General features: G+C 42.8%; 1 protein-coding gene across 7 annotated transcripts in view; it reads left to right on the top strand.

Moving 5' to 3' along the window:
• The window catches only part of ARID5B (AT-rich interaction domain 5B), a 196,493-nt gene extending 184,414 nt beyond the window's left edge, over window positions 1–12,079 (top strand). For all 7 annotated transcript variants that reach the window (XM_004369855.3, XM_023739252.1, XM_023739237.1 and 4 more), the window contains 2 exons: window positions 2,001–2,202; window positions 6,032–12,079. In XM_004369855.3, the coding sequence (XP_004369912.1) occupies window positions 2,001–2,202; window positions 6,032–8,197 (2,368 nt within the window). In that variant the 3' untranslated portion in view covers window positions 8,198–12,079. The remainder of the gene's footprint in view (window positions 1–2,000; window positions 2,203–6,031) is intronic.
• Window positions 12,080–12,612: the final 533 nt, after the last annotated feature.

The raw sequence follows: 12,612 nt of genomic DNA, 5'->3' as shown, positions 1-12,612 counted from the left end.
TCTCTACTCCTGGACTTGAACAGCGCGTATGTTTAAGTAGTTGAGATCCAAATTGCATAGTTAGAGACCAGTTTGAGGATAGCTAACAAATATGCAAACCAAAGGATTATTTTTTTTTTTTTGGCCTGGGAGTCTTAGTTTAAAAATAATTAGGAGTCCCAATATTTGAACAGATTTATGTTGTTTTTAAGCCAAGTACATTTTCTTTATTGAGTCAACTTGTCTTATTTAAAACAAATTATGTTTGCTGTATGAAAGTTCATATTTTTAAGGCTGAGTTTTGTATTAATCCCACAGTGAGTCATTAATCATACCAAATGCATTATAAAAACTTTAATCACTAAAGTTGAAACTGAGATTGTACTGCAATCCATCCCTTTTAATTACATCATCTATTTTTCCCTTTCAGATCAAGAGCTACATCACAAAGGGAAAACAGATTAAAACTAGAGCTGTTTGATGTTCCTGTGTCTAAAGCAATTTTATGTACTTAGTTTAAAAAGTTATACAGTTAAAATGCTTGAATTTTTCAGCCCTCTGCTTCTTGTGGTTGGAGTGTTCTGTCCTCCTTCCTTCTCACTGAGGCCCGGGTGGCCTTTCTCTTTGACTGTCACCCCAGAGGCTCCCTGGTGGCACAGGGGTTAAGAGCTCAGCTGCTAACCAAAAGGGCTGCAGTTCGAATCCACCAGCCACTCCTTGGAAACTCTGTGGAGCAGTTCTGCTCTGTCTTATAGGGTTGCTATGAGTCGGAATCAAGTCGATGGCAATGGATTTGGTCACCCCAGAGTAGAACTCTTCATACTGGAGTCAACAACTCCTTGGGGGTGCTGGATAAGACAGCTGTCCCTCAGCCACGCTGTCCTTGTCTCTCACTGACCTTTTTATTTTAAGGGTCTGGTCTACATTTTGACATAAATGAAAATACAGGCTTTGGAGAAAAAACCAAAAAACCAAACCCGCTGCCATCAAGTCAATTCCGACTCATAGCGACCCTATAGGACCGAGTAGAACTGCCCCATAGAGTTTCCAAGGAGCGCCTGGTGGATTTGAGCTGCCAGCCTTTTGTTTGGCAGCCGTAGCACTTAACCACTACACCACCAGGGTTTCCTCTGGAGAAAAGCTAGGTTCAAATTCCACCTCTAACAAATGAGGTGACTCTGAGGCAAAACATTTAGTCTTTTTGCATCTCAGTTGCCTTATCTATTCAAAATAATTTAATAATATACCGTAAGGATGGTGTGGGGATTCCATGGAATAATCTGTATAATGTACCAAGCACATACTAGTACCTACTAGAGTATAAGCTTCATGAGGTCAGGGACTTTGAATGTTTTGTTCACTGCTGTATCTCATTGCCTATAACACTGCCTGGCACACAGTAGTACTCAATAAATAGTTGTTGATGGAATGGTAAATAAATAGCAGCTATTGTTATGAATCATTGGGTTGCATAAATGGTTAAGCGGTCGACTACTAGCCGAAAGGTTGGCAGTTCGAACCCACCCAGAGGTACCTCAGAAGAAAAGCTTGGCCATCTGCTTCTGAAAGGTCACAGCCAAGAGAACCCTATGGAGCAGTTCTGCTGTGTAGACATGGGGTCGCCATGACTCAAAATCGAGTTGACAACAACCGACAGCAACAATCATCATTGTTGCTGTTATTGTTGTGATGTTATTGTTGGCACTTCGCCAGGTGCTGTGGGCAGTGATGATGCTGCTGTCAGCCTTGGATGCTTTCATTGTTATCCTTGATCTATAGACTCACAAAACCAAAAGTAGGTCTTACAGAGAAGTATGTCAGTTACCAGGTACTGATTCTGACAAGGAAGTAGGCCAACCAACTGTGGATGGGAGTAGGTTTCTAGAAATGCATCTAGAAATTCATTGGAGATGAAATCATTCAATAAGTTGCTTGTATCGAGAAAAGAAAGTAAACCCCATAGCATCAATGCTACTGGAAGTACCTTAACTGATCAATCATTTATCCTGTTATCCTTTTAGATTAATCCTCCCATATGAGAGGTTTATTAAAGGAGAGGAAGATAAGCCCCTGCCTCCAGTCAAACCTCGGAAGCAGGAGAACAGTTCACAGGAGAATGACAACAAAACAAAAGTATCAGGAACCAAGCGCATCAAACATGAAAACCCAAAGAGCAAGAAAGAAAAAGAGAATGCCCCGAAGCCCCAGCAGGAAGCATCAGAGGTGAGTTGCTCTCCTCCATGGAAATCTCTTTGAGGGACATGGCCTGCCTCGGGGTCTTCTGGAGCCCTGAATGACATGGCTGTGTCCCTGCAAAGCTGCATCGCTAGAATAAGGAAGTGAATCCTCTAAACTTCACAGCCCCCCAAAGAGTGGACCTTTGAGTTTGCTCAGGAGCTGAAATGCAGCACATAGTATTGCCTGGGATAGGTCAGGAATAAAAGCCAGAAGGATGTGAATGTTTTGTAGAAAACTGGTAGCACATGCTCAGACTTGGAGACAGAAAGATTAGGGCTTTAAGTCAGTGAAACCAAGTCCTCCAGTGCTGGCCTCTTTGCCATTTCACACCTGGTCTACCTGAGGAGTTGGTGTGACTTTTAAAAAAATTCTTTGGGTGTCTGGAAAGAGGGGGACATTGAAATTGATGTACCATGCCTCTGCAGGACTGTCCTGCAAACTTTAGAGGCTTGTTTGCCTCTGTAATTGTCCTCTGTGCAACAGCCTTGAGTTGAGACCTATTTAGAAACATCTGAAGTAGGTATTATTTATAGGGAAATTTTGAAATGGTTCCTCTGAAACCATTATTATCTCTCATGTTAACAGGTAGTTTCTGAACCTTTTAAAACAAGCCCCAGCTCCCCGCAACCCCTAGCAGCTCTTTGGTAGAAGCCATTACTGTCAGCATTCAGCCCGTCATGGAGGCTGATCTGGGCTCTGTTTCAACATGAATAATAAAAAACCCTGCTGCCCATAAAAAAAAAAAAAACAACTTAGCAGCCACATATGGAGACAGCATGTTCTAGGATTCAACCCCAGAGGGAATTCTGGTGCTAATATTAAACACCCCCTAAAAAAATCAGGTTTATAATGAACACATAAGAGACTCCCTAATTAAACACTGGCTTAACACACACGCGCGTGTGCGCACGCACACACATACGCACTCTCTCACACTCACACACATACACACACACACACACACACACACACACACACACCCCACCCTCCTAACTAGAAATTAACTTACCAACTAACTCCAATATAAGAAGATAGTGTTAATACCAAGAGGAGGATTTTGTTAGTTTTATTTTTGTCTTCTTAGTTTCATAATTATTTTAAAATTAAGGAGTCAGGGAGATGATGCAGAGATTTCAAACATCTGCAAGCTTAGAACATAAATGGCCAAAAGCAAGGAAATTCCCGGTTAAGGCTCGCATTCCATTCTTCCTTCATCTGGTGGGCCTGGTGATCTATTACAGGGTTTCAGATCAGTGGTTTCTATTAGGTGCATATGTATAGTGTTGTCAAAGCCCCAAGGGACAAGCTGAGGACCAAGGGCCAACTGACCTTCGAACGGCTCCACTTTGGGGATGAGATCTCAAACAGTGGGTTGGTGAGTTGTGGGAGGACTCCTCAGCCCATACACTGAGTCTGTCACCTTGGGAGATTGCCTTTCCCGGGAATGGTACCTCACTGGCCTGGAGTCCATAGCAATCCCTAAAGCTAATGCTCCATGTGTCCTAAAGACCCGACAGTTCCCTTCAGGGAGCGATCAGTGTCTCACATTTCAAAAGGTGGTCATAATCAGGTTATCTGAATTAGGTGGGAATTTCACACTCTCTCCAAGGGTGACATTCTAATAAGTGCTCCCCACCCCCAACATAAACTCATGTCATTTATCAGGAATATTTCTTCTTGTTGATTCTGTTTTTTTGTTTGTTTGAATTTCATTGTTTCCACTGCTGTTTTCATTGTTTTTAATTGTCAATATTTTCAGTACAAAGCAGTGAACTCAATGGAGACAAGAGGGGTTAAAGCCCTATAGGGTCGCCATGAGTCAAAACTGACTCCGCAGCATGTAATAACAACAGTCAAATCCCACTATCCTCTGGTAACTTGGATTTCAAGTTGCATGGTGAGAAGGTAACACTTAACATACTAAGGCAGGTCATAAAATGCCATCCGAGAAAAAGGATCCTTCACTTTTTTTTCTGCCTAGCTTTCAAAGGCTTCCTTAACCTGGTTAGGATAAGAAGTATAGGACTCCATGTAACTAAATACCTAGGTCATAGAAACCTCACTGGGGTTGAGTATCCCCTATAGTTCCACATCAAACTACAACCCCATCAAAAACTAACAATTAAATGTAATTTGTCTTTTCCCCTTGCCTTACTCATTTTTCTGTATTTTCATGTAATGTATAAGCTCAAGAGATGAATGATGGTTGTTGACATGGAACAACTAACGATATTTGTACTAGAAAATGCAGCTAAAAAGACGATAAAGGCTGTTAGGAATGACACGTTCCTGAAAAAGTACTGTCTTTAAGTGGATTTGGGGAGGAGCATGTATAAAATGGGCATAATTCCTTCAGGTCTTCCTTCCTGTGCATCCCTGTACTGCCATCCTGAGTCTTGCCCAGAGACGCTAATGTGGTTGATGCTTCTTTTCTTTTTTTTATTTTTTTATTGCTGTGCTTTAAGTGCAAGTTTACAACTCAAGTTAGTCTCTCATATAAAAATTTATACATTGTTTTGTGACCCTAGTTGCTCTCCCTATACTGTGACAGCACACTCTTTCTTTCCACCCCGCATTTCCCGTGTCCATTCAACCAGCTCCTGACCCTCTTTGCCTTCTCATCTTGCCTCTGGCTGGGAGCTGCCTGTTTAGTCTTATGTATCCACTTGAGCTAAGAAGCACACTCTTCACGAGTATCATTTTATGTCCCATAGTCCAGTCGAATCTTTGTCTGAAGAATGATGCTTCTTTTCTTAACAAAGAAGAACAAAGTTCAAGGGAGGAGATGGATAACCAAAACAAACAAACAAAAAAAGCCCAGCTCAATACAACTGTTTGTGACTGTCCTCCACCTAGACATGTCAGGGCAGAATAACAGCAGTTTTGGAAGGGCTTGTCAGTCAGCTGGGTCACAAATGGAAAGTTTAGAATAATCGTCTCAGGTCTAAGTCCACTTGGCTACATACTGCGATGAATGGGTTAAATTGTGCCCACAACCTCCATCCATAGAGACACATAAAGAATGTCGTTTCATGGACTATAATTTGTTTCAGCGAACAGTAAAAGCTGTATTTATAATGGTGTTCACTGCCTGAGTTTTGACGACTTCATCTTTCGCTTTAATAGAAATGTAGGTTGCCACGGTCTAGAATGACTTAGAGTATCCTCTCTCTCTGTCAGGTGGGTAGGCTGCCATTGCATCCGCATAATTTTTCAGTGTTTTAGCATTGTCTGCATGCCGTGTGGCAATAAGTAGAAATTATTATTAACACTTAAGCATCGCTAATTATCAATGGTCATATTGAACACATGAGGAAGGGTTCTGCTCTCTCAAAGAAAGGCAAGGAGTTAAAGGAAGTTTATTGTTTGTTGTTGACATGGGGTTGGTTGGGTTTTTGAGAGAGAGATACTTAAAAGAATCTTTCTCTGTAGTGTCATAAAACACAACATGTAATTTAAAAGCCATTTGGATAATTGACTGATTTGACAAGAAGACAACCTCAGAATTAAACTATATATTAGAATCTAGGAGTGATATGATTGTACACCATCAGTACACAGCACTTTGCTATTTTGATAGGTGTCTCACAATGGACTACAGCAAATATGCATATTCCCCCCCCCTAATGTTTCTGTAATTTAGATTTCTTTGTTTAGAGCCGTGACTGGGGAGTAATAAGCTCTACAGAAACTCAGTGAGCTGATTGACAAGCATCTTTTCAAGAAAAACTGTTGCGTGTAATATTTTGTTTCATAGCAAAATATGTCAGTGTATTTGGCTTCCTTCTGATGGTCTTTTGAAATATTTTATCAGGTTTCATCAGAGCAAGAGAAGGAACAAGAGACTTTAAACCAGAAAAGTGTCACTGAGCCTCTCCCAGCGGCAGACATGAAGAAGAAAATGGAAGGGTACCAGGATTTTGCAGCAAGGCCCCCAGCATCCAGAGCAGACCCAGAAAAGGACAGTGAAACAGACCAAGGTTCCAGCAATGAGAAGGCAGCAGAAGAGGCAGCAGAGAAGGGGCCTGCACTTCCACTCCCAAGTACGCCTCTGGCCCCAGAAAGGGACCCAGCCATGATCCCAGGGGCTAGCAAACAGTCACTCACCTCTCCCAGTGCCCTTGTGGACTCAAAACAAGACCCCAAACCCTGCTGTTTTACAGAGAGCCCAGACAGTGAACTCCAAGAAGCATCCTTCCCTGGCTTGCCCACCACACAGCCGCCACTGGCCAACCCAAATGAGATGGAAGATGACAAATTGCCAGCTATGGCAGATTACATCGCCAACTGCACCGTAAAGGTGGACCAGCTAGGCAGTGATGACATCCACAATGCACTCAAGCAGACCCCAAAAGTCCTGGTGGTCCAGTCATTTGATGTGTTCAAGGACAAAGATTTGACCGGACCCATGAATGAGAACCATGGGCTCAATTACACTCCCCTCCTCTACTCAAGGGGCAACCCAGGCATCATGTCCCCACTGGCCAAGAAGAAGCTTTTGTCCCAAGTGAGCGGGGCCAGCCTCTCCAGCAGCTACCCGTACGGCTCCCCACCCCCTTTGATCAGCAAAAAGAAGCTGATCGCCAGGGATGACTTGAGTTCAGGCTTGTCACAGGCCCACCATGGTCACAGCACTGACCACACGGCAGTCAATCGGCCATCTGTGATCCAGCATGTCCAGAGTTTCAAAAGCAAGCCCTCTGAGGAGAGGAAGGCCATCAATGACATTTTTAAGCATGACAAACTAAGTCGATCGGATGCCTACCGCTGCAGCTTCTCCAAGCATCACCTGAGCCCTCTCGCTGACTCCTACGTCCTCAAGCAAGAGATTCAGGAGGGCAAGGATAAACTCTTAGAGAAAAGGGCACTCCCCCATTCCCACATGCCCAGCTTCCTGGCTGATTTCTACTCGTCTCCTCATCTCCACAGCCTCTACAGACACACCGAACACCATCTTCATAACGAGCAGACATCCAAATATCCTTCCAGGGACATGTACAGGGAATCAGAAAACAGTTCTTTCCCTTCCCACAAACACCAGGAAAAGCTCCATGTCAATTATCTCACGTCTCTGCATCTGCAAGACAAAAAATCGGCCACAGCAGAAGGCCCCACAGATGATCAGCCAACAGATCTGAGCCTTCCCAAGAACCCGCACAAACCACCTGGCAAAGTCCTGGGCCTGGCCCACTCGGCCACAGGGCCCCAGGAGAGCAAAGGCATCTCCCAGTTCCAGGTCGTAAGCAGCCAGAGTCGAGACTGTCACCCTAAAGCCTGCCGGGTATCACCCATGACCATGTCAGCCCCTAAAAAATACCCTGAGTCACTTTCAAGATCGGGAAAGTCTCACCATGTGAGACTGGAGAATTTCAGGAAGATGGAAGGCATGGTCCATCCCATCCTGCACCGGAAAATGAGCCCTCAGAACATTGGCTCGGCACGTCCCATAAAGCGCAGCCTGGAGGATTTGGACCTGGTCATTGCTGGGAAAAAGGCCCGGGCAGTGTCTCCCTTGGACACGTCCAAGGAGGCTTCTGGGAAGGAGAAGGTCTCTGACCAGGAGAGCGAAGGTGGCAAGGTGGCGCATGGTGGGCATTCTGGGGGCGGGGCTGAAGGCCACAAGCTTCCCCTCTCCTCGCCTATCTTCCCAGGTTTGTATTCTGGGAGCCTGTGTAACTCGGGCCTCAACTCCAGGCTCCCAGCTGGGTATTCTCATTCTCTGCAGTACTTGAAAAACCAGACTGTGCTTTCTCCACTCATGCAACCCCTGGCTTTCCATTCACTTGTGATGCAAAGAGGAATCTTCACGTCACCGACAAATTCCCAGCAGCTGTACAGACACTTGGCCGCGGCCACACCTGTAGGAAGTTCGTACGGTGACCTTTTGCACAACAGCATTTACCCTTTAGCTGCTATAAATCCTCAAGCTGCCTTTCCATCTTCCCAGCTGTCATCCGTACACCCCAGTACAAAACTGTAAGCCCAGCTCTGCACAGCATCCCCAAACGGCGTGGCTAACAGAGCTTCACTGCTTACCCTGGGAGGATGTCTTGTAGAATTAGAAGTCAGTATTCCTTCTAATCTGTGGGTGAGAGCAGTCCCAGCCGAAGGGGCTGAAAGGTGAGGTGACTATGCCTGGTTTTTCTGGGGTGACTCCTGCCTTGGTTGGCCGGTCTTGACCCCCTTCTAACATGGATGCCCTTGCGCCCCCAGCTCATTTCAACTTTGCAGGTGGGTTTTGAGAAGGGATTTATGGGTATCCAGGAAGAACTTAGGAGACCCCATCAGTCTGTGTTCAGATGGTCAGTCACTAATGGGGGGCAAAAAAGGGGCAGGCATTTCAAAGGAAGGGGCAAGGAGGCTGACCAACATCCGCCAAGGGATGCCCCCCTTTTCATCAGACTCTCCAAGGTTCAATCAATGCAATGTATAGTGAAACTTCAATAGACCTTTCTGTTGACACTATCAAACAATCCAGAGAAGTAAAACACTGTTAAATTGACTGTATATTTTTGCTTCTTAAAACTACCCGTATCACTGTTTGCTCACCTAATTTATATACAGGTAGTTTCATTTCCTCCCAATGCCTTTTTTTTTTTTTTTAATTAAACAGTATCACTTTTGTTTGCAGGTCTTTTGTTTTTGGTTTTGTTTTGTTTCAAAGGCTGACTGACTGTCCTAGTTGTTGATGTGTGTCTGTGATTTTTCCACATCTTATCATTTTGAGCAGCTTTGGGTGGTAAAGTTATTGTTTACAAATTGAAGCAACTGATTCTAGTGGAACAATTGGAAAAGAAACAGTCGAGCACACCATAGTGCAAAGAGCGGTCCTTTGCAGGTCGGCAACTTTAAGGATTTCGTTCCTCACAAATGGCATAGTTGAAAGAGCTTATACACTGCTTTACCCGGCCAAATGCTTTGCTTTGAAGTATTGGGTTATGTGAAAATATTGAGCATTGTACTTACCTTATCTAGGCTGTGAAACTGTCCTACATACCAGAGGAATCATAAAAACAAAAACCTCATTGGCAGCAAGCTGCTGAATAACAAGAGTCTAGAGGACATATTTGTGGGCTGCACAGATATTTTAGGAATTTCAGAAATTAGAACAGGAGCCAAAATGATTTACATTGGTGTTGGCACCGATCCCTTCAAGTGGTCTGGGAAAGGGGGTTGGGAACAGGATGGAGCTGAACCATCCAGAAGAGAACCAGCAACTGGAGACATAAACGTCAGATCCTTTCCCTAGACTGGTGTCTTTTGAGTAATAGGTAGCAACATTGCCTTCATCAAGTCGACTTCATTCCCAAGAAGAATCTCCCAGGCCTCATCTTTGGGGATAATTGGCATACTGGATTACTCATTTCAAAAGCAAGTCATCATCTGTGGGTTTGTGGGGCGTGAGTTTTGTGTGCGTGCCCGCACATAAGGTGGCTTGTTTCATTTTTTTTTTAAACCACCTGGCAATACAGTCCGCTTTATGTTTTCTTTTATTGTTTGGAAATAAATGGTCAAGCTGTTCGAGCGGTCAAAAGATGTGGAGAATGTATATTGTCATTCTTGCCACTTTATCCCATTTGCTACCGAGATGTAACATCCAGGTGGACACATTGTCTAAGTGTATTAAAGTCGAAGGATACAGAGAGTGGATTTTCTTTCCAAGTTCCATCCCTGCTGAAGACTGCTTTGATGAACTCCCCAGCCCACCCTTCCCCTCCCCCAACACTACCAGTAGACATTAGGACCATAGCTAACCAAGTCTTTTACCTCCGAGATATTTTATTCTATGAAAATTGATGACAATTTTCATCTTTGAAATAGGTAACTCAACTGCAAAATAAGCAAAACTGATAACAATGAAACTGTGGTTCTTAAACAAAGCCATGCATGCCATCCGTTTGTATTGAAATGTCTCCATGATATGAAGCCAAATATACAATGTAACATAATATCCAAAGGTGGAAACAAAAGAATGTAGAGATCCAGTGTTAAGAGTTCCATTTGCTTCAATTAATTATTTACCTTCCTGTGGAATAATATATATATATATATATTTAATAGAACAATAGATAGACTAGTAGAATTTAGATTATAAATGTGTGAGTGCAGATTATCCTGCTATTGCACAAGGTAGAGGGGGGAAAAAATCTCAATTCCAGCTAGCAAAGCGCTAGCCAGGACACATGTAAGAAAGTTGCACTAGATTGAATGGTCACAGAATCGGAGGACGTGGAAGAAAAAGAAACTCCGGGGGTTCTGCAGCAGACATGGGCTAGATTGTACCTGGTGTGTAGGATTCATTTCTCAAAGACAGTGGAGGCTGGCCCTGTTGGAGCTCACCTGTTCATTTGGGAGAGGGGGCTTGTGTTTTTCCCCACTGCAGTGATTTCAGTCTGGTTTCATCATGTTGGAATTCGATCACACCATTTTCAAACAATGTTAACATAGTCCAGCTTTTGTTTTTCTTATTTCTTCTGAGAGAAGACTCACTGTTTCTGTCTGAGGAAGCTCAGACCCTCAGCAAAACATCAGGACAAATAAAGAGAAATGGGGATATACATTGCCAACAGAAGCAGTGTGTTATATGTTTTAAAAACTCCGAACAGAAATGTTGGAAATCTTTCAGAAAGACCATTGAATTCTTCACTGGCTGAGAACTACTTTTTTAAAAAGTCTTAAATAGGGCTTTGTTTGCATTGTTTGAGTTCAAGGGGCCTTATTATTGAATGGAATTGCACAAGCCTTTCTTTGTGCAAACAAACCATTGTTATTGGTAGTTTTGTAAAGGAAACTGTGGAATCTAATTGGCAATGGAATCATAAGTCTATTTACTGAGTGTGGCATCCAAGAAATGTTGCAATTCAAAATGCACTAAGTACGTGATTTATTGGAGATTTGGAGATTTTAAATATTTTCTAAAAGCTTTCCATGCAACTTCTGGTTTAACTTTCGGCAACGCAACATAAAAACAGAGCCCAACCGAGTTTCAGAATTATGTATTCTAGTAAGTGATTCGAACTTGTAATATTTGCCACAGGACTGACTTAATTTATTTTCTAGCTAGAAGCTCTTAAGTTCACTTGTTTATCAGGGCATATACAGAAGGGTTTGTTAAAACTCAGTGTTGACTTTACCACTTTCTGACCTGGTGCATGAATTCTCAAGTACTGTATTTCACTGTGTTGGTGTGTCTGATGGAAATTTCAAGGTGTTCCCACAAAAAAAAATATGTAGTGTGCCTTCAAAGAGAACCATTTATTTCTCTTCACTTGTTGTTCCACAAAGTCACATTTGGTGGTGGTCAGCCAAGTTCCATCTGGTCCAGTTTTACTCTTGTCCCAAATTTAAAGAGAAATGGGAAAGATTTTTGCCCTGGTGAGACCCACACCACTGCAATGATTATCTTAAGCACTTAAACTCCAGTGTTGGCTGTTGATGTATTTGGTATTCTGCTTGTCTCCCCATGGTTGAAATATGTCTGAAGAATAGCAGCATAATCTCTTGGCTGTTTATACTTTTTTAAACTTTCTGTGTTGTAAATATTGTATACTTTTGGTGATTCCAGCTATGTAACCTCTATGCTCTGTAAGGTGATTATTTGTATATAGCAACATGGCCCAGTGATATTATATAATTTCCCAATGGAGAGGTTATTGAGTAACCTTTGCATTCGTTTAAACACTACCCAGAAGAACGCTGAGCCAACTATAAACACTCAATTTTGTATGTTTTCCAAATTGTACTTATTACTGCTTTTGATACTGTATTATGTGCCAATAGTTTCCCAATCACATAGCAGGCAAGAGATATTTTGTACTTTTTGATCCACTGTAATATTTAATAAAAAATGTTACTATCTGTTTCCTTTTGGGTGTGAGTGCTAATTCTGTCGCGTCTTCCTGAGGAGCCCGGTGGCCTCGCCAGAGGCCTTTCTGCCCCAGATTGTATAATAACAGGAATAGTAAGGATGCTGATGTCTGTCGTTCATTGAGAACTTACCAGCTGCCCAATTGATGTACATGTCTCTCGTCTTCACAACCTCATGTAAATTTTGTTATGTCCATTTTACTGATGAGAAAACTAAGGCTTAGATGGGTAAAATCAACTTACCCAAAGTCACTTGACTAATAAATGGCAAAGTCAGGATTTGAACCCTGGCTCTTAAGTTGCTGCCTTTCCCTTGTATACCATGCTTCTATCCTGGCAGGTAAATGTTACTGCTTATTTATTTGGTCAACAAAGACTTACTGTGTCTCAATTGCCAGGCACAGGGTTAGGAGCTGCGAATACAATGGTGAGTAAAAGACAAATAACTGTCTCTGGAGCATGTAAGTTTCATAGGAAAAGAGTTAATCAAATAGTCACCCGTATAAATACAAAACCTCAGGAGAGAGG

The sequence above is a fragment of the Trichechus manatus genome, unplaced genomic scaffold, assembly GCF_000243295.1.
Source record: "Trichechus manatus latirostris isolate Lorelei unplaced genomic scaffold, TriManLat1.0 scaffold00007, whole genome shotgun sequence".
NCBI lineage: Eukaryota > Metazoa > Chordata > Mammalia > Sirenia > Trichechidae > Trichechus > Trichechus manatus.
This window is presented reverse-complemented; position numbering and strand designations above follow the sequence as displayed.